At 46.8% G+C, this 22,787-nt stretch overlaps 1 protein-coding gene across 5 annotated transcripts in view; it reads right to left on the bottom strand.

Moving 5' to 3' along the window:
* Positions 1-17,390: 17,390 nt before the first annotated feature.
* LRGUK (leucine rich repeats and guanylate kinase domain containing) overlaps positions 17,391-22,787 on the bottom strand; it is an 84,370-nt gene continuing 78,973 nt past the window's right edge. For 2 of the 5 annotated variants that reach the window (XM_084619040.1, XM_084619041.1), the window contains 2 exons: positions 19,152-19,324; positions 17,391-18,118 (listed from right to left, as the gene is read on the bottom strand). In XM_084619040.1, the coding sequence (XP_084475166.1) occupies positions 17,967-18,118; positions 19,152-19,324 (325 nt within the window). In that variant the 3' untranslated portion in view covers positions 17,391-17,966. The remainder of the gene's footprint in view (positions 18,119-19,151; positions 19,325-22,787) is intronic. The other 3 variants (XM_084619042.1, XM_084619043.1, XM_084619045.1) reach the window with 2 other exon arrangements.

Here is a 22,787-nt window from a genome sequence, read left to right as displayed (position 1 = left end):
GCCTGCCTGTAATTTCACGGTTAACATACACACCTATAAATCCCACATATTAGACATTTAATAGCTGCACTTAATTCCACAGCAGTTATGGAGTCTAACAATCTCTAATCGAACAAATCATCTTTCTCCCCTAACATTGCCGAGGTCTGATTAATACGTCCCTATCTGCTGGGCTCTTCATTCATAAAAGCTCGAGGTTTTAGCGTGAAATCTTTGCCTTTTAGGGAGTGTACTAGTGTTTATTCATGACTTCAGTCTGTCTTCAGCCCTTCCCACTGTGGGGGTCAAAGGAACAAGGGACTTGTAAAGCAAAAAGAAAACCTTAAGGTTCCTTTGGAGATCTAAGTCCTGGTTGCTTTTGAGGTATAAAACCGGCTCCTGTCACTAAATTAAACAAGAGGGGAAGAAGATGATTCTGCGAGCAGTAAAGATGGTCATAAATCACACCTGACAGCACAGTTCATTTTTGTGGAGCCTCGTTCATTACAGTGAACATAAATCAGCAGCTGCAAAGGCCAGGATGATAAAAAAAAAAAGTGAGATTTACTGACAAGGGAAATGGAGGAGGGGAAGTAATTTGCATTGTCACAGTTCAGGGCAACTGCACCTCTCCCCGCCCCCCCTACCCCCAATGGTCCAGCATGGGCATCTACTCTTAGGCCTTCAGCACCCCAGCTGTCACCTCCCTTGGGTGGAGTCCGCATCTCTCTCCCTCCTGACCAGTGTATTTCCAGGTTGCACAGACCCTTGCGTATACTCTGAGTTCCCTAGCAAGTCAGATTGCCTCAGCAGCCCTGCTTTGGCTGCCTTTGCCTCAGAAGTGATAACAGTGCAATTACCATAGGTAAAAGCATTGCAGAGAAAACATATTAAAAACAATCAAAGAACCTACATGCCTGCTAATGAGCTTACCAGAGATCACTCCACTTCCAGCAAGGGCTCTGGCCTGTGATCAGTCCTTCAGAACCCTCCCCCAAGGGATTTGTCAGTGGTCACAAGTCGATAACAGCATCCCCATGAATCTCTGAGTCATGCCTTCATCCATTCTTGGCCTCTGATCTTGTCCTTCAGTGACAGGGTTACAGGAGGCCAAGATCTGAGGTCTGAGGGACACCATCTGTGGTGACAGGCATGTGTAGGCCCCATGGATCTTCAAAAGGGGTTGTTGATCATTGTAGCAGTGAAGATATGTCTACAGGTTTTGCAGACAATGGGCTTCTCCTCAGGGCACAGATTTGAACGGTGGAGTCTGGAGGTGAGAATTTGCCTTCCCCTCCTTCCAAGTATTTCCTAGGAATCCCACTTAACTTGGTCTAGCACAGTGGGTTTCAACCTTTCTAGGCTCAGGACCTACTTGTAAATGTTCTTCACCTGCCGTGACCTAGTAAATAGTTTGGGGGTGGAGGCCTTGGGGTGATTTCTTCACACAACACACAGTCAACCTGTGGAACTCCTTGCCAGAGGATGTTGTGAAGGCCAAGACTAAAACAGGGTTCAAAAAAGAACTAGATATGTTCCTGGAGGATAGGTCCTTCAATGGCTATTAGGCAGGATGGGCAGGGATGCAAAACCATGCTCTGAAGTGTCCCTAGCCTCTGTTTGCCAGGAGCTGGGAATGGGCGACAGGGGATGGATCATTTGATGATTACCTGTTCTGTTCACTCCCTTTGGGGCACCTGGCACTGGCCACTGTCAGAAGACAGGATACTGAGCTAGATGGACCCACTGATCTGACCCCGTATGGTCATTATGTTTGGCCCTGCCCCCCGACCGACCCAAATGTGTGAGAGTGAAGTTGTGACCTCAGTCATGGGGTTGCAGTGCCACTCACTCAAATTTGGCCTACCTGGACTCCCATCATCATGACGGCTGAGCCAAACCTGAGTGGCACTGGGACCCCGGAGGTTGTGGTGCCGGGAGCAGGGAGGCGAGTTCACAGGTGCTGTCACGCAACCCAATTTTGGTTCCTGACCCCGGGGCTTGAGAAACCCAGGTCTAGAACATTGTTTTCAAAGAGTCCCTTGAAGTTCATAATACTGCCCAGGATGGTTCTAGACTATTCTCAGTGGTAGAAGAGGACAGGACAAGGAGTAATGGTCTCAAGTTGCAGTGGGGGAGGTTTAGATTGGATATTAGGAAAAACTTTTTCACTAGGAGGGTGGTGAAACACTGGAATGTGTTACCTAGGGAGGCGGTGGAATCTCCTTCCTTAGAAGTTTTTAAGGTCAGGCTTGACAAAGCCCTGGCTGGGATGATTTAACTGGGGATTGGTCCTGCTTTTGAGCAGGGGGTTGGACTAGATGACCTCCTGAGGTCCCTTCCAACCCTGATATTCTATGATTCTATGATTCTAGGTCTCCTCCCTACAGACATTACGTACAATCCCACAGTGATACATAGACTCTTGCATTTTTAATACAATGAACTCTTAAGTTACTGAACCTTAACTCAATAAGGTTTAAGGTAATTCAATCAGATTTGCCCAGGATATTGCAGGAAATGGCCATATCTACCATACGCAGGTCAAGAGCAGCTCTGCCCATGGGACATATCGAAAGCCCACTGAAGTCAATGGGGAGGAAAAATCCCATTGACTTGCAGGGAATTTGATCAGGCTCTTTGAGAGCAAAGTCATGGGGAGCGAGAGAGGTGGGGCCAGAAAAGACCTTTTACCTCGCTGGCTTGGCTCTTTAAAACATTCAGACTTCGATGCACTGTCTCTCCTCGTGTGCCTCGGAAATAGCAAATCCCCCAACTGTGCAATCTTTGCAGCAAGGCTCCCTAGAGGGAGGATTTTATGAATTTGTGGAACAAAACATAAATGAAGACGGTCCTCTGCCTATTTCATCGCCGACTCGTAGCCAGCTGGAGGCAGGCTCGGCTTGCCTGGAATCATTGTGATTGAGAGGCGGATGGCAGGTGCTGGTACACACTGTTGCCATTGGAGTGGGTGTCCTCCTCCTTCGACAGCTCTCCGGAGCTTGCTGGGTTCTTTGCTTCCAACGGTTGCCAGCGTCCTGCTTTTCTAACCCCCACCAGCTGGCTCAATCAAAAGCCACTTTCCACCCCTGGAGAGTTACACCTGCGTCCGAATTGCTGGAGAGGCACAACCGGCTTTTTGAAGGCCACATGCGTGCACACGTTTTGGTCTGACAGCACCGTCCATAGGGGCCGACTCAGAGGGTGCTCTGCGGCTGGAGCACCCCCAGGGAAAAGATGGTGGGTCCTGAGCACCCACCGGCAGCCCCCCGCTCAGCTCCCTCCCACCCACAGTGCCCGCGGGCAGGCCCCGAGGTTCAGCGCCTCCTACTGAGAGGGTGGAATGGGGCGGAAAGAGGCGGGGCAGGGGTGGGGCCTTGGGGGGGAGGGGTGCAGTGGGGGCAGGGCCTGAGGCAGAGCTGGGGGTCAAGCACCCCCTTCCCCCCCCGGCACTTTTGTAAGTCGGCGCCTCTGGTACTGTCTCAGCAATACTCTGGCAATTGCTGCTTCTCCTTGTATCCATTCCGAGCCTCCAGGAGACTGTTTAATGCTGAGACAATCCATCTCGCCTGACCTTATAACTCTAGTACTTAGCACCTTTCAGCTACTTTGCAGAAGTGGCTGAAGTCATGCTCCCTGGAAAAGCTCCAACTGGTGCAAAACACAGCAGCCCGTCTGCTTAGTAACAACGAACTAGGGATCTGTAGGGTTCCCTTGTTGAAGCTGATCCTGGTGTCCAGGAAGTTGATGCTAGGGTGGAAGTTTTGCAGAGAGGGTTTAATGGAGGGGTGGTGGTTGCTGAAGTTGTGATGGAAAGCCATGAAGACAATGGACAACCCTCAGATTCCCACCCCAAACGCAGCGCCAAACTCATCCATTTCATCCTCTCCCGTAACAATTTTACGTTCAACAGCAAGCACTTGGTCCAAGCACGGGATCAGCCGCAGGTACCCGGCTGGCTCCCCCATGTGCCAACCTCGTCATAAGGCCCCTTGAAAAATAATTTCTGGACAAATGCACCACAAAACCAATGATCCACCTGAAATACGGTATTTTCATCCTCTGGAGAGACTTAAACTCCCTCATAGATTTCCACCACAGCTTCGACAACCTCCACCCAGCCACTAAACTCTCTCTGGAGCACTCCCACGGGAGCATCACCTTCCTGGACAGCACGCTCACTTGGCATTTGGTGGCAGAAATAAAAGCAGTTTGGTACAGGGACACCATCCACATTTGGGGGATACATGCAGCGATAATTAGGCATGACAGGGAGATGTACAGTATAGCTGGGCCTCTGGAGTTTGATTGTTTTAGCTTAACCCTGCAAGCAATTGTCAGTGCAGAGCTGGACGCCCATTGAGGTGCTCGTGGAGCTGGACTTGCCTCTCAAGAGCAGTGGACAGCGAGAGGGACTTCAGCCTGGCTTTAACTGCAAATCTCAAGCCAACCTTTAGTGTGGAGCCACCCATAGTGCCTCCTAGGGACCCCTCCGGCTCAATTGTGGCTTTGTCCTGCGTGATACGCTGCCTCAGGAGCAGCCCAGGAACCTCATGGGCACTCAGGGTGTGTCTACACCAGAGCTGGCAAGTAGGCTTTCCAGCTCCTGGAGACAGACACCCCACCCCCGCTAGTTCAGAGCAAGTCGGGGCGCTAAAAGTAGCGGTGTAGCCGCAGCAGTGGGGCTATGAGCACCAACCCGCCCAAGACCTTTGCGCCATAGTCACGAGGCTGGTCCTGGCTAGTGCGTCAGAGACCAACGTCAGCGACCTCCTGGACGCCGATCAGAGGGACTGGGTGAACCCTGCGGTGCTCGGCCAGTGTATGAGGCTGTCCACCCTGCGTATGCCCTGTCGGGTCCTCCAGGAGGTGAGGGCAGCCTTGCCTTCCTTGAGTGAGGCCTACAGGAAGAAGCTACCCTCTCGCCCCTGGCCCTTCAGACCTCATCCTTGGGCGCCTGCCCCGTGAGCCTCCTTGGCTGAAAACGATGCGCAACCGGAGCCGGCTGAACGCCAGCCAGCCTGCCTCCAAACCGCACCTCTGTTCACGCTCGTGCTTTGTACCATCCACTTCTCCAGCCGCATGTCCCGTCCTGCCACCTGAGGAGGGCGAGAAACCCTTGGGGGCCAGTCCGTATGCCACTCTGGTCCCACAGCCTGCCGGGGATATTAGTGGGTGTCTCCTTCATGGAGCCATGAGCATGGGTGTGTACTTGGCAGGGTTCATGGTCTCCCTCAACACTTGCCCCTTCTGCGCGAAGAGAGGGAGACCCTGAAGAGTACATCTGGTTGTAGCCCCTCTTCCGGCTCTTCCAGAACCTCTTCCTCAGGTTCTGGCTGCACTTTTCCCCACCGTTCCTGCTCTACCCACACCCCGTCCATGGCCCCACGCACTCATGGGACCTCCTCGTCAATCTCCTCGGGGCGCTGACCACGGCAGCCATCCACCGCTCCAAGGAGGAAGCTGGATGGGGGCATGCTCTGCAACTATGGGGGGGGCCTACATCCATTCCCTTCTCAGATCACGTCTGTGGGCACGGACCCCCCTGGGCGGCGTCCACTGGCTCCTTAGATGCCTTTGAGGAGCAGGGGGCTCCGCCTGAGGTTCTCTGCTCCGTGTCCCCCTCTGGAGCCCTCGTTATCAACCTTTGCCCCCCACTCCCCATCCAGTTTTCTCTCTTGCTGTCCCCCGTAATCACGAGTAGGCTGGACTCAGTGGTTCCGCCCCCCCTTAGCTGAGGGGAAAGGCGGCTAGTACCCCAGTCCTACTAATAGCGTACCAGCTGCATCAGAGCTGGCGTTTAGCTGCCTCCTTGAGCTGGAAATTAGCCCTCCCAGCTCCAGGGCAGACGGCCCCTCAGTCACCAGCTGGTCTCTAAGCGCAGACTTCCCCACTTCCCCGGGGGTGCTCCTGCACAGCGCACCCCGCACCCCAACCCCCTGCCCTGAATCCCCTGCTGCACCCCACATGCCCCCTGCACCCCAACCCCCCGCCAGACTCCTCCTGCTTCCCAACCCCCTGCCCTGTGCCCCCTTCTGCACCCCTGCCGCACCCCCTTGCCCTAAGCTCCCTCCCACACTACACAACCCCTCCTGCACCCCAACCCCCTGCCCTGAGCGCCTTCCTGCACCCCCACCCCCACCCCCTGCCCTAGATTCATGGCCCTGCGTGCAATTTCCCCACCCAGATGTGGCCCTCGGGCCAAAAAGTTTGCCCACCCCCGGACCAGCGGCAATGTGGAAATTCCGGCGGGCAGGTGCAGCTGTGGTGCAAAGGGCAGGCGTCCGGCTGACGTGCGCGAAGGCCTGGCCTGCAGTGGCCTGGCCAGCAGCGGTTTTCTGTTGCTGGCTAAAGCGGGCAGGATTTTACTCCTGCAGCAGAGTTGTGGCAAATCCCCAGACGGCACACAAATGCTCTTAGAGCGGAGCAGCCTGGCAGCCATCTGCCGGTAAGTACCTCAGGCCAGGGAGAGTGGCGGCTGACTGAGGGGGAGGTACGTTTAAGGGCTTTGGCCACAGCAACTGAACTAGCAAGGCTTCTTCTCAGAAAGGCAAAAATACTCCCCAAGCAAGATAGACCAGTGAATGGAGTAGCAGCCCTGGTCCTGGAGACGTGACAAACCTGTCGTGTAGTGAATCCATAGGGAGGTCTTTATTCAGGGTGTTGGGGGGGGGGGGGGAAGGGGAGACACACACAAGCACCCCCCCACCCCAGCACCCTGAGCCTTTTGTCTTTGGTTTGGTTATTGGGGCGAGGCTCATGCCCAAAACACTGTCGAGTAGCACCACCACTTTGCGCTGGGTCTCGCGGGCGGTGAGGGGCCATGCAAACGTCCGTGCCTGACGGTGTGGGAGGAGCCAAGCAGCCACATGGCGCCCCACTGAGTCACTGGAGCATCGCATGGGTCTGCCCGTGCAAATGCAATTGTCGAGTGGGGGCGGGGGGCGGTCTTGTTCTTTTGCAAGGGGAGGAAAAAATCAAATATGGTTTAAGACTCTCTCAGAGGAAGAAATGGTGGGGCTTGAAAATTGCTATCTGAGAGCTGGCTTCTGTGTTTGCAGGTGGGAGACTCCAACATTTACAGTTTGTTGCCTTTTTCCCCAAACTAATTTTTAAGACCTGTCACTCAAGCTGCATCAATGGCCAATTATAGCCTGTTAGCCCCACACGCGTATCAACAGAGCCATTGTCAGGTACGGGCGCCGTTGGCAGGCCAAAGCTTAGCATTTCATTCTCCCTGGTCTTTAATCTGGTAATCGCATGGTACAGCGCAGCTTAAACTGCGATTCCCTCAGTCAGGTGGCCTGCTAAATGGCTCTGTAAAATGCCACTGTGTAATTTAGTTGTCACTGTTTTGTCTGAGCTAAGAGGCCTATCGCTTTTCAAAGCAGGAGAGACAGTGGATGCAGTAGAAGGAGGCAGAAATTCCCTGGTGGGGCTTAGTTTCTCATTCCATTAACCAATGCAAACCTGATTCATTATTTAGGAAACAATGGCCATGGCCAGGTATCTGAGGTGAGGGATGGCTTTTGGAGATGACAGAACATGTATAGGAAGTTGAGCTCACTTATCCTGAGGCTGCTCCTAATGTCACGACTGCTGGCACAAGGCAAGTACAGGATTTAATGAACCACAGCATCAGAAAAATAGTCAAGTAAACTGACTGATAAATCATGTCTCTGCTGTTCCTTTCTCAGACTCTGTCCTGATGCCATTTTGGAGAAGTGGCTTAAAGGAGTCACAGAGCTTGGGTGGGGCGTAAAACCTGAACAATTGAGGGGGTGGCCTCTATGGAAAAGGAGTGAGATGATTGGACACACTGGGCCAAACTTATCTGTGGTATAATAAACTCCTGCAACTCCATTGCCCCCAAAGAGAGGCCCATGTGATAGGAAGGCTACCTTGATAGTAGCTCACGACTGATTAATAGATGTTTCGATACATGGTTCATAGTTTGTTACAGATTCCAGAGGTTCAAGAGATTGACTAGAACCATGACTGACACCCATCTCGAACTCCTCTACAGAGAGCTATCTGCAACCTACTCCCTAATCCAACGGCTGGCAGCTGAATCTAGGCAAATACAGACTGGAAATAAGACATATCTTTAACTGCAGAGTAATTCATCATTGGAACAATTTACCAAGGGTCACGGTGGATTCTCCATCACTGACAGTTTTTAAATCAAGATTGGGTGTTTTCCTAAAAGCTCTGCTCTAGGAGTTATTTTGGGAAAGTTCTCTGGCCTGTGTTATGCAGGAGGTCAGACTAGATCGGGGTGGCCCACCTGAGCCTGAGAAGGGGCCAGAATTTACCAGTGTACATTGCCAGAGAGCCACAGTAATACGTGAGCAGCCCCCGATCAGCCCAGTGGCAATTAAGATCCAATGGCCAGACCCTCACCTAATGTAACTGGAGCTCCATTGACTGCTGTGGAATTGGAGGGCTCCCTCTAAATTCACACCAGCCGAGGAATGGCCCTCATGTCTTTTTGTGAGTGAACATTGGATTAAGCTCATCTATGCAGTGGCAGAAATCCTTTGCTTATAGCATGGGAACACTGATGCCCAGAGACTGTTTGGAAATACAGACTAGACTCGTCCCCCCCTAACTTTTTAGCTGCTCCTGATCTCCTGTAATTAGAGCCTCCCCTAGCTGATGGGTATTGATTAGTATCCCAGTCATGCCACATGTTATGCAGGCTGAGCTTCACATTTGCTTGCCTTAAGCATTGCCGCAGCTCTCGTCCCTGCTAGGGACTGTGCGTCTTCCCATGCACCTGGCATCCTGCATGCAGGGCAGAAGAGAGCATGTCAAGTTTACCTGGCTGTAATAAACTCCTCTCTCATCAGGTCAAAAGGAAAAATCCTTGCTCGTGTCAAGAGTCCAATTTTACAAGGCACGAAGCCTCGCAGGCCTAACGCTTTAACTAGGGCCGCTGTTAGAATTAAGAAGACACTAAAGCTTTTCTCCTCTCTAGCCGGACACACTGCAGCCACCTAAGAGATTGGCACTCAGAGGCCAGGAGCTATCCCCACTTTACAGATGGGAAAGCTGAAGCATAGGAAACCCAGCCCCACACAGCAAGGGGTTGGCGGAGAACAGAATACAAACCCAGGCCCAGAGCCTGAGCTGTGGTGTGGAGCCCTCAGGAAGAGTTTGGTGGAAATCCGTCTTTAACCCTTGATCCTATGCTATCCTGACATCGGCCTGAGGACTGCTCTCAGTTGTGCTGACTGCTCTGATCCCAAAGGGCCAAGCCAAGCAGCTGGCATTGGCTGCAGGAGAAGGGTTAGCGAAGGGATTGCTACGCCAGCTCTATACCACCCAAGATTCCCCAAGGTCTAATGGCCAGACCTACCAGCGTCGGGGCAATTTTGTATTGTGGAAGCAACTAAAAGGGACCCCAATGCAATGAGGACTCGGGGCCTAGATCTTCTGATTCCAACACCTGGACCTTAGCCACTAAACTGTGTTTCCTCTCACAGGCACCCGTCCAGCGATGGAATCTGCTAGCACCGGTCTCCAAGCCCGATGGGGTCCCACTGACACATTTTAATGCTCATACTTGCTCACAGGTATGAACACTTAATACACACACAATAAAAATGTATGTACCCTGGGGCATGAAAATGAAACTCATCATTAGGGATTTTTTTTTTTTTTAAATGAGGAGGAAAAATAGCTCAAAAGCTTGAAATATTTAGTGGGATCTGGCCAACCAATAAGATTTGCTGGTGACCCTGCTCATGCCTTAATTGGCTATTGTTTGTCAAGCACTAAGTATTATTGATTAGGGCCCTGATCCTGTGTCAGGATCCACCTGCACCCCGTGGGAGTCACGGTGACTACTTGTGTGGGTAAAATTAGCCATGTGCAGGACTAAATGATCACACCTGGGAATGAGAGTATAGGCATTAAAATACAAGTGTTCTTAAGAAGCCCAATTCCGGCACCTTTACTCCCACTAAGTACTATCCTACTCCTTGAGCTCAGTAGGACCACTTGCAGATTAAGGTCCCGATCCTGCAACCTGAGGTGTGTGGGCGGACGCCGGAGCAGCACAAAGCATGTGTGGGTCAGGCTGTAGGGTCGGGGGTCTAAGGTAACACTCCACAGGAAGAGCAAGTGGGGCAGAATCATCCCCACGCTATGTCTGCAGCCATTCCTCATCTGTCCCGCGAATAAAGCAAATCAAAGGTAACCAAGGAAATATACTCTTTGCGGCAAAAAAGCCCCCCACATTTACTGTTAAAAAAATTATAATTCACTTTGACAGCTGCCAAATTAACAGCATATTATGCAGCACATTCAATTAGACAAGCTCCTGAGGGAACAGAAGTTAGCTAGCCACTCCTGGAATGCAACAATAGTCTTTAAACAGGTATTTTTGGAACCAGTTTTGTGCTTTCTTTTTCCGTATTGTAGAAATGAACAACAGCCCTGCAGTTAGTATCTGATACGACTGCAGCTGTGTTAAAAATACATTTTTGGTAACTAGCTGAGATTTGCTGGGCCTTTTTAAGGGAGATGAAAATACCTGGGCTTTTATACCCAGCCAAGAGCCCACTGGGTGGGTTTTCATAGTTCACACTGTTGTTCCCCTAGGAGTCTAGCATGTTTTGGAATGAGTAAGGCCTGCTTCTCCGCTGTGTTGCATCTTGCAGTCATTTACCCCTATGTAGAAGCAGTTTACACCCACTTTGCACAGATGTAAAAGACTCTGCAAGGTGTAAAGTGCTGGAGAATCAGGCCAGTTAAAATCCCACCCTTTGGCCACCACAAAGTGGGCAGCAGGTTGGACTAGATGGCTATCGGTGCTGGAACTAGGGGTACTGGGGGGTGCTGCCACACCCCCTGGTTTGAAGTAGTAATAACAACCCAAATACAGGCTTTATGCCTTCAGCACCTCCCACTATAAAAACTGTTCCACTACCACTGATGACTATGGATCCTACCCACCTTTATGCTCATTTGTAAATTGCTTTTCCTCTATCCCTCAAAAATTTCCAGTAGCTTTGCAAGAGAGAATAACGTCTAGATCTTATTTTATTATTTATGGACCTAATCCAAAACTCATTGCAATCAATGGAAAGATTTCCACTGACTTCCATGGGCTCTGGGTCAGGCTCTTCAACTATGGATGCTTTCCATTCCTTACATTAGACAATGTCTCAGAGACTACCCTCCACAATTAGGCTGAGTTTCAGCTCAGCTCTAAGCTCAGAGGGCCAGTAAAGGCCATTGTGATAGATCCTTTCTGACGTCTCGGCCTTTGTGGGATTAAGTCTTACATCATGCTTGCTGATCAATACCCACCTAACTGGGGCTAGTCTATTCAAATGGAAACAAGAACCTTGTCTTAATGGCTAACAAACTTTCACCACCTTAGCTTCAGGCCATTTTTCCTTGCCCACCATCATCCAAAATCATGACGAATTTCCTTCCTTTGTATTTTTGGAAGTATTTGCAACCTGAGAGCCTACCCGCTGTGTGCTCCTCATGACAGTTTTCTCTTCGCATAACTCATAATACAGGCAGTTTCCCCCATCTCTCCCCATGCATTAGAACTGGCTGGTGGTTAGAATAGGGGACTGGGAGCCAGGACTTATGGGTTCTATTCTCAACTCTACACTCTGTGAGATGGGCAAATCACTCCAGCTCTCATTTTACCCATCTGTAAAATGAAACTAATACTTAATCTCACAGGTTGGGTGAAAAACCACATAAATTATCTGTGAAGTGCTGAATCTTGAGTTCACAAAGCAAGAAGCCATAGTCTTGAGCATTTCTTCTTGGTCACTGGCTTTCTTGTGACTGCTGAATGTTTACTTGCAGGGAAAAAGGGAAATTAAACAGCTTGTAATACTGCCCTTTGTAAAACTCAGAGACTTCAGCCATGTCTACACTACAAAGTTAAGTCGACTTTATGTACGTTGACATCAAGTCTCCAACTTAAGCAAGTTGATCCTGTGTGTCCACACCATGCTCACTGTGTCGGCGGCGTGCGTCCTCACTAGTAATGCTACCTTAGAGACTAACCAATTTATTTGAGCATAAGCTTTCGGGAGCTACAGCTCACTTCATCGGATGCATACTGTGGAAAGTGTAGAAGATCTTTTTATATACACACAAAGCATGAAAAAAATACCTCCTCCCACCCCACTCTCCTGCTGGTAATAGCTTATCTAAAGTGACCACTCTCCTTACAATGTGTATGATAATCAAGGTGGGCCATTTCCAGCACAAATCCAGGGTTTAACAAGAACATCTGGGGGTGGGGAGGTAGGAAAAAACAAGGGGAAATAGGTTACCTTGCATAATGACTTAGCCACTCCCAGTCTCTATTCAAGCCTAAATTAATTGTATCCAATTTGCAAATGAATTCCAATTCAACAGTTTCTTGTTGGAGTCTGGATTACTCTCCGTACCATGTGTACGATAATCAAGTTTTGCCCAACTTGATTATCATACACATTGTAAGGAGAGTGATCACTTTAGATAAGCTATTACCAGCAGGAGAGTGGAGTAGGGGGAGGTATTTTTTCATGCTTTGTGTGTATATAAAAAGATCTTCTACACTTTCCACAGTATGCATCCGATGAAGTAAGCTGTAGCTCACGAAAGCTTATGCTCAAATAAATTGGTTAGTCTCTAAGGAGCCACAAGTCCTCCTTTTCTTTTTGCAAATACAGACTAACACGGCTGTTATTCTGAAACTAGTAATGCTTGCATTGATGCACGGTGCACTGCACTGTGGGTAGCTAGCCCACAGTGCAAGGAGCCAAAAGAAAATTTTGGGTAGGGCTGCAATGCTTCATGGGACCAAACATTTTTACGGGTGGTAATGGGAACATGATGTTAGCCTCCCATAATGCACTTTCCTCCCTCCCTGAGATCAACAGCAAACAAACCAAGGCTTTTTCACGTCTTTTAGCGGCGCAGATGCCATAGCTAGATAAGCACGGACCCCACTCAGCTGTGCACTCTTCTTGTGAGCATTACAAACACTTTGCACCTTATCCTGCAGTATTTCTACAGCCGAGACAGGAGCTGCCATGCGGAACATTGCAATGTCACACAAGCAGCCCTGCTGCAAGCCATAGAGCAAAACAATGATCAGTTGCCAGTGGCAGTCGCACATCAGTTGAGCACCGTTTCTGGCCCTGGGAAAGCAGCACTGACTGGTGGGACCGGATCGTTATGCAGCTCTGGGATGATGAGCAGTGGCTCCAGAACTTTCCAATGCGGAAGGCCACATTCCGGGAACTTTGTGCAAAACTTTCCCCAGCCCTGAAGCGCAGCAATACTAAAATGAGGGCTGCTTTGACAGTGGAGAAACAAGTGGTGATCGCTCTATGGCAGCTTGCAATGCCAGACTGTTACTGGTCAGTGGGGAATCAGTTCAGAGTTGGTAAATCCGTAGAAGCTGTTGTGATTCAAGTCTGCAGGGCCATTAATCAACTTCTGCGAAGAAGGGTAGTGACTCTGGGCAACATGCAGGACATAGTGGATGGTGTTGCCATGTTGGGGTTCCCTAACTGTAGTGGGGCAATAGATGGCACGCACATCCCAATTGTGGCACCAGACCACCTTGCCAAAGCATATATAAACTGAAAAGGATCCTTCTCAGTAGTGTGGTAAGTGCTGGTGGATCACAGAGGACATTTCACCAAAGTCAATGTGGGATGGTCGGGAAAGGTGCATGACATGCACATCTTTAGGAACACAGGTCTGTTCAGAAAGTTGCCAGCAGGGACTTTCTGTCCCGACTGCAAAATAACCATTGATTATGTTGCCATGCCAGTTGTGATCCTGGGAGACCCAGCCTACCCCTTGCTCCCATGGCTCATGAAACCATACACCAGCTGCCCGCATAGTAGTAAGGATGTTTAAAAGGTCGCTGGCGCTGTTTGCTTACTAGGTTAGACCTCCGGGAAAGCAATATCCCCATTGCTATTGCTGCCTGATGTGTGCTCCATAATATCTGTGAAACAAAGGGAGAAAACTTTCTGCTGGGGGGGGGGGGGTTTGAGGCTGATCGATTAGCAGCCAACTTTGAACAGCCAGATACCAGGGCAATAAGAAAAGCCCATTGAGGGGCTCTGCATCTCTGTGAGTATTTGAAAACCAGTTTCAGCAATGAATCACAGTAATGTAACACTTACCTGTGTTGTTTCGTACCAAACTATCCCTTCTATTGCCTTTTCTCCACTGTAAACTCTACCCCCACCAACCACCATGTGTGGAATGAACAAAGAGCCTTTTTTTCTCAGTCCATTTTGTTTTCTTATGCACACAAACACAGACAGCAAAAAAAAGTAAGATAACCGTGGGCAAAAGGGCTGATAAGATTGTGAGGGGAGAAACAAGGAAAGTCTGTTTGCAGGTGCACTGCAGTAACCATAAAAGGTCTGGGAATCCACAGCTTCTCAGCCTGTGTGGGAGAAGGCCAGGGGAGAGAGTGTGTGTGTGTGTGCGTGCATGAAGGAGGTTGGTGAGGTGAGAGTGCAACTGAATATATTGTTCAACTAACACCATCACATTTCTGAGCTAATCTGAATGAAGATGCAGAAACCAACATCTCTCTTTATTATTTTTAAACTCAGGAGTTCGCATACTATCCGAGGCCCTGAGCCTGCAAACACTTGAGCGGTGTCATTGCACTCAGTAGTGCTATTCATATTCATAAGTGTTTGCAGGCCCAAGAGAATTAATGCCAAACTGGAAATTCTCCTTCCACACAAATGCAGTCAGCTGATATGAATGTAAGTGAGCGAACTTACGCCTTCACCCAGCAAAGATTTGCCCATGCAGAGCTGATGGCAGGACCAGGGTCCTCTCTCTGCTGCCAACTGGGATATAAGAGTAATGCCAGTGTGCTCAGAACTGGATAACACACCAAAATAACGACAATCCCTGTGCTGGAGAGATTAAAATCAAGAGCACCGATCCTACAAAGACTTAAGGGTGTGCATAACTTTACAAGTGAGTAGACCCATTGAGTCAGTAGGTGCTCATGTGCTTAAAGTTACACATGTGCATAAGTGTTTCCAGGACTGGGTCCTCTAAGAATATGCCTACACAGCAACTAGACACCCGTGGCTGGCCTGTGCCAGCTGACTCAGGTTTGCAGCACTTGGGCTGTGGGACTATTTCTTTGCCATAGACTTCTGGGCTCAGGCTGGAGCCTGGGCTCAAGGGCCTTACGAGGTGGGAGGGGTCCCAGAGTTCGGGCTGCAGCTTGAGCCCAGAAGTCTACCCAACAATGAAACAACCCTGCAACCCAAGCCCAAGTCAGCCGGCCTGGGCCAGCTACGGGTGTGTAGTTGCTGCGTAGACAGACCCTAAGACACAGGGAAGATCAGGTCACCCTGGCTAGCACAGAGGAAGGAATAACATGGAGGTGGTGGAGTGGTTGTTTTTAAATGGAAGTGAACAATTTGGTGGGTATTGGAGTGTTTAGGAGGGATCCGAATGTGGGGAAAGGTTGTGACGTGGCAGACTGGGATAGGGACAGAAGTCTATGCATAGGGAATCTGATGGGAAAATACACAGACATGGGGTGCGGGAGAAGGAGAGATCTTTCAGCACCTACAATCCGTGTTTCCAGAATATGCTGCATATAGCTACTTAAACAAGGATGCTACAGAACTCTGTGTTCTCAGGGTATGTTTCTCTTTTGTTAATTATAACATTATATAATAGTAACTATCACACAACGATCACTCAATTTCAGACCTAAAAGCTGCAATTCTCCAACAAAAAAACAGACTCCAACGAGAAACTGCAGAATTGGAATTAATTTGCAAACTGGACACCATTCAATTAGGCTTGAAGGAGGACTGGGAGTGGATGGGTCATTACACAAAGTAAAAACTATTTCCCCAAGCTAATTTTTCCCCCCTACTGTTATTCACACCTTCTTGTCAACTGTTTGAAATGGGCCATCCTGATTATCACTACAAAAGGGTTTTTTTCTTCTGCTGATAATAGCCCACCTTAATTAATTGGTCTCGTTACATTTGGTATGGCAATACCCATTGTTTTCATGTTCTCTGTGTGTATATATATATCTTCCTACTGTATTTTCCACTGCATGCATCCAATGAAGTAGGTTTTAGCCCACGAAAGCTTATGCCCAAATAAATTTGTTAGTCTCTAAGGTGCCACATGTACTCCTTGTTTTTTTGCTGATACAGACTAACACGGCTACAGCTCTGAAACAAGGATCTCAGAGCACTTTATAGACATTAATTGATTAAGCCTAACAGCAATAGTGAGAGGTAGAGTGATATAATTATCCTCATTGGTAAAACAGTGAAAATAACACCGTGAGAAGTTAAGTGACATGCCCCAGGTTACCGTGTAAGTCAGCAGTGGAGCAGGAATAGCAGTAGGGGCCAGATTTTCAAAGGTATTTAGGCACCTACGGATGCAGATTGACACCTAATGGGATTTTCAAATGCTACTAAACAGGTAACGTACCTAACAACTACTAAAACTGTGTAGTTTGTGTAGGCATTTTTGAAAAATGTCTTTAGGCACCTATCTGCATCTTTAGGTGTCTAAACACCTTAGCAATTGCACATTTACCAAGGAATGCTGCAACATGGTCAGCGATCACTTGGTTGCCAAAAGCGATAAGATCACCAATGACTGACATAGGCTGAACATCCAGCCGGCCCATCTTAAGGACCTAGCTGAAGATAGGATCCTGGTGGGCTCAATCTGTAAGGATGCTGCTTCCTTTGGTAACTTGCCTTGATGATGATACCTTTGCATATCTGGCTTGATGAGTTTTGGCTCTGTCCACGCAAAACCTGCTGTAAAAACTGGTTCCTTAGGAGAGATGTATCTTCTAAAGGAGATGGCACAGAGCTAGATGCCATCTGGGGATACTTGAGGCTGCTCGTGAGATAGTAAGCTTCTTAAAGTTGGGTTCTTCTACAGCCGTCACTGTATTTTTGTAATATTTATTAAGTTCAGGATATTGGGTTTATCCCTTACATGCCATGATCTGTTGTTCTTTTTTGGTCTGTCTAATTTAGATTTTATAGACCATGGCCAAATTCTGATCAGTTACATTGGGGGTGAATCCAGAGCAGTTCCATAAGCAAAGTTTAATCCACTCTGGTATAACAGATCATAGATCATGTCTTCTCGCATTTCCAAAGTGCCATGCAGATGACTGGTGTTATATAAACAGCAATAGGGCTCCACAGTGCAAGCTTATCAGAGCAGGTTATTTGTTCAGTAAATATAACAAAGTAAATATATATTAATATAAATTAATAATGAAAAAGGCTAAGGTATGAGTTTTATTTAATATTGAGATGCCATTTCTATCATATATGGCAAAAACAGATCTCAGCATAATCAGAAAATAGTTAAAATTTTAGCAAAATCAAATTAATTAAGGATTTTTTCTGATGATTCCTTTGTGGGTTGTTTGTTTAAATATACATGTATATTAAAAATAACTTCTCATTTCTAAAGATATAGCTTCTATAAAAGGTTGCCTTGGAATTAAGTAGTTTCCCTTCCTCACTTAAATCTAAGTATCACATTAAATCCCTCTTAGCAAAAACTAATTCCGCAGTCTTGTACTAGAAGCAACATTATCATCAGAGGCCTTCAAGCTTCCACACCTCAATTAAGTCAGTGAAACAGAAAAAATATCTCTGGAAGATCTGTTCACATGGATCTCAAGGGAAATTCTATGACATTTCCAAGTGGGGGAGCATCTGGGGAAATCATTTCTAGCTCTGGGAAAAGCAGAAAGTACTTTTTAATAAAGTTATAAATAAATAACTTTTTTTAAAGAGAAGAATGATTTAGAATTAATCAGAGATGGATTCAGAAAGATAATATTCTTTGAGAGACTTTTCTTTGTGTGTGTGGGGGCGGAAATTATATCAAAACCGGTTCAAGTTAGACAGCGGAAATGGGCATGATCAAGACAATGCCTCAGCTGATGTCGACCATCAAGGGTTTGTCTTTTTCCGCCCTGATGGGATTGGAGGTAGGACGGGTTTGGAGTTGGAGCCTGGTCGGTTTGCAATCTGGGGCACACGAGGAGAACTGGACTTGGATTTGCTGGGTTTTTTTTCAAGCATGTCACTAGAAAGTTCAGCGTCTGCAAGAATTAACAAACAAATTAGTAAGCAATTTCAAGGAAATAAAGATTGTTCTCACTGAACAATACTATATAATCCCGCCGTTGGTCTTCCTCCATGGTACCCCACTCCCTCGCAAGCAACAGAGCAAGCAGACATTATTTCAAAACTTCCACCAGCTGAGAAATCTCGATGTGATTCAGCTGGAACTTTCCCAGTGGAGAACGGATCTATACCGAGCCTGTGACCCTTAGTTCAAATGATTTTATAGGGGTCAAAGGAAAAGGAAGATGTAGTCCAGCTGGGGAACTCAGCCCAGAGAGGAGGATGGGGGCATGAAGCACCCAAACTACAACTCCCATGAAGCATCACAGCAAAATTTCTGCACTGAAATTTTTTGCATTTTGTTTTTCAATAAAAAGTTGAAATTTTCCACAAAATTTATTTAGCTAAAAACTTAATTTTCTGTTGAAGAACAGTTAACAGGAAATTTTCAACCAGCCCTAGTGACTACCCCTAATTCATAGAAGTGGAAGGTTAACTACATGTCTACATTTATTACCACCCTTTGGTGTTTTTAAGACAGGTATTATTAGAAGCTGAGACAATGTAATTGCACTGTAATCTGGATATACTTATACCATGATACTCAGATATCAGTGGATCAGGAACCAAATTAGCGATCGTTAGTCAAAAGAGCCACAGTCATGTGAGTTCACTGTTTCATTTATTACAGTACTTTAGATTTCTCTTTAAACACTATGAGAGGGGAAATATTTAGTTTATATATTACTGTCAAAGCAAAAAATGGCTGATCAAGTATTATTATTTTATAAACTACAATTGGGTAATAACATAGTCAAAGCATCCTGATTGGTTAATAGCTTAGACTGGCTAATAATTACGTCACAGTGTGTTAATATCATGCACCGCAAAGAGCCGCAGATACCACATTGTGAGCCTCAGTCTGAGTACCCCTGGCCTACACTATAATTACCATGCCCTTATTACAAAGGCTCAGCAAAAAAGTAGATTTTGGAAAACAATTCATACCTTTCAAACTTTCCATTCCATTGCTGACTCCTCCAGCATCCTCATGTTCTGCATTGGCCTCTTCGGAGTATGGAGCATTGGGAACTGGGCTCCGAGCAGACAAGCTTTCTGTAGAAAATGCACCAGCCGAGGACATTATAGATAACCCAGTAGTGGCATGTGATTCTCTGGAGCTGAGAGTGAGAATGGATTTATTCTTTTGTGGTAATAGAAACCAGACCCTGTGAGTTTGTTTAACATGACTTCAATGACACCAGTAATATTGTCAATCAGGAGCCTGAAACAAATCATCAGACTAAGCAGTTACACAGCACTTGTTCCACACATGACAACACTCCTTTGGAGGTAGTAAACAAAACTGCCACCACCCACTTTAATTTTTAATGTATTTAATCAATCACAGACAGGGGAAGAAAAGCAGAGCTTCATGCTACAGAGTGAATCAGCTGGAGAGATGGGATTAGACCTCAAAGAGATCCTGTTTGCCAATTCTATGTTCAGCATAATAAACGGTGTCTCTTGGTGAGTGATTTTGGGATAAAGTGAAGAATTTACAAAAGTTACAAAGACCTATTTATTGAATAGAGGATTTGCGAGGCTCATAAGGAAAGTTTAGCGTTGTCTAGATGATACATCCCGGCAGAATCAAAGGATGGTTTTGTGGTAAAGGCCCAGAACTGGGATTTAGAAGATCTGGTTTCAGTTCCCAGCTCTGACTCAGACTGCCAAGGTGATTTTTGGCCAGTCACTTAGTCTCTTTCTGCCTCAATTCCCCTTCTGTAAAATGAAATGAATAATACCTCCTTTCTTCCACACCTTCTCTGTCTTGTCCATTTTGAGTGTACACTCCTCAGGGAAAGGACCATCTCTGACCATGCATATGTGCATTGCCTAGCACAATGGGTGTTGGAGAAAGCAAGCACCTCTGCAATACTACTAATAAATAACCTGGCTGTTGGGTAGCCTATACAGAAGCAGTTGGTGGTCTCACTTCACTCATCAGTGGGCAGGTCTCTGTGGCACAAAGCCATCTCTGCATTTGGCTCTACTGTGGGAAATCAACAGAGGCCAAGGCCTGAATGGGCAGCTTGCCTGCAGGTCAACCAGGACACAGATTAGCATGACAATGGTAGTGCCCAGGTTGTAACTTGTCCTGGGACTACCCAGATTTCAATCTCTAAAGATGTGAATCCAGCATCTATAACAAACACTGAATTTGTTGAAGGAAAAAAATGCTTTGATGCACATTTACTCCAAAGAAGATGTTTCATACCAGTAAATACCCATTTTAAATAAGAAATCACATGGAAACTTTTAAGAGGCTGTAGTAGACATTGTAGACATTTAATAAAGTCCATCTTTACACAACAGCTGTTCTGGCCTATTGTGTGAAAGAAAACATTGATTCGTAGATTCTAAAGCCAGAAGGGACCATTCTGATGATCTAATGCACAAGCCAGGCCAGAGCATTTAGCCCAATGATTCCTGCGTGGAGTGCAATTACTTGTGATAACATTGTGATTAGAATGTCTTTGGGGGAGAAGGCAGAATGGTTAAAGGAGCAGACAGTGTTACGCACTGGCAGAGCCTTTGAAATAAAAAAAATAAGGAAATTCAAAATATGAGGGGGGAAGAATCAAAATAATGAGATACAACAGTGGCATAAAGCCCAGGAAAAAACACCAGGAAATGATCTTCACTACAGGCCTGATCCTGGCCCATGAACAGCAATGGGGATTCTGCCATTGACCTCAATCCCAGCAGGATTAGATCCTGAGAAGTCCTGAACACTCACATCTCTTGCTGAAGTCAATGTGACCGGGAGGGCTCAGCACCATGTACTGCCCTGCTGAAGCACTGTGATTAACCCTAGCAGTGATCTCATTTTAGCTCCCCATAACACCCACCAGGCATCATTACAGGGTGGCAGAGCAATTACTGGGAGTTGTAAATCCAGGCTAAGAATAACCAGCAGCTTTGGATTTTTCAAAAATGTCAGTGCCAATGCAAATACTAGTTTCTAAAGGGTCAGTTCCCTGCTTTGCTATTCTAGAACCTAGCCCTGCATCTGTCTCCTAACAGAAACTACAAATAAATTGCATTCAGGTTGGAATTTAATCCTGTGTCCATCTCCATATAGTATACATGAACACGTCACATCTGAACACAATGTGATACAATCCAGTGCAATAACAGGCAATTCTGAGTTGTCTTACCCTGTGTTCCTGAAGAGCGATGGATGATAATGGGGCATTTGGGACACAAGGTATATAACTAATGACCAGAAAAAAAACGTTGATGTCTTTCTGTTAACTCATCCCTTACACCCGGTGAGTTGTAATAAGTCTGTATCAGCGGCTCTGCTGATAAGTCTGATACGGGCTGTGCACAAAGGATCCTGATCCTTGATTGGGCTTCTCAGCATAAATGTCATAAAAATAAACAATCATATACTACAAGACTCCTGAAAAGTTCCTCGGCATGAAAAACAAATTCCAGTGAATTGGGTGGGGCAAGCAGGGGTTATATGGTCCCTGCCATCACAGAATCTGAGTGCTTGTCAACTTATGGACTTTCAACTGCCATTTGTACCTTTGAAATATCTCTCCCGGGCACTATCTCTGGCCAAGCATTCTGTAAATCAGTTCTGATCATCTAGCACATCTTCAACCCCTCACCATAGGGGCACTGGGAAAATAATTAGTGCATATAGTTAGGTCGGGATGGCCAGGCTATGGCCCAACTTGATTATCATACACATTGTAAGGAGAGCGATCACTTTAGATAAGCTATTACCAGCAGGAGAGTGGGGTGGGAGGAGGTATTTTTTCATGCTTTGTGTGTATATAAAAAGATCTTCTACACTTTCCACAGTATGCATCCGATGAAGTGAGCTGTAGCTCATGAAAGCTTATGCTCAAATAAATTGGTTTGTCTCTAAGGTGCCACAAGTACTCCTTTTCTTTTTAGGCTTTTCTTCGGAATTACTTTTCTCCTCTTTTCCTTCCACCAAGACAAATTCCCCACCCCATGACTCTGTTAAAGTGAAAAGCACAGAAAACAACATGCTCAAAAAAGGACAATAAAGTGGAATAATGAGATCATAGTGCATATAACTAATATATCAAAAAGAAATAAATTGAGGATTAAAGCACTGGACTGTAATGCGGTCTCATAGGTATGCTCACTGTACTGTATGTATCTGTACTGGACTCCAAAACAAATTCTCAACTCGAATATACATAATTCCATGTCAACACATGGCATTGCAGCAGATCAGTGTTTTCCATTGCATGTTGTATGATGGTGATGGGACTTTCATTAACATTAATTAATTAATATTCTGGGTCAGACCCTCAGCTGGTGTAAATCAACATAGCTCCATTGAAGTCAATGGAGCTGCATTGATCTACACCAGCTAAGCATCTGGCTCCACCTCTGCACTGGCTAAAAGACCAGTAACAACCAAACTTGTTTATGCCCCTGGGTGAACATAAGTGGATCCTCTGACTGAAACCCACACAGCACATTTATGAGGGGAGAGATTAGTAACCGGCAGAGAATATCAGAAGTCCTAGGAAGTGTGGCTTATGGGGCTTTCTTCTGTGGGACGATGGAGGGTTGGGCCCTGAAGTT

The sequence above is a fragment of the Lepidochelys olivacea genome (assembly GCF_965140295.1).
Source record: "Lepidochelys olivacea isolate rLepOli2 genome assembly, chromosome: 1".
Classification (NCBI taxonomy): domain Eukaryota; kingdom Metazoa; phylum Chordata; order Testudines; family Cheloniidae; genus Lepidochelys; species Lepidochelys olivacea.
Note: the sequence above shows the minus strand (reverse complement) of the source record. Positions and strands in the feature narration are given on the sequence as shown.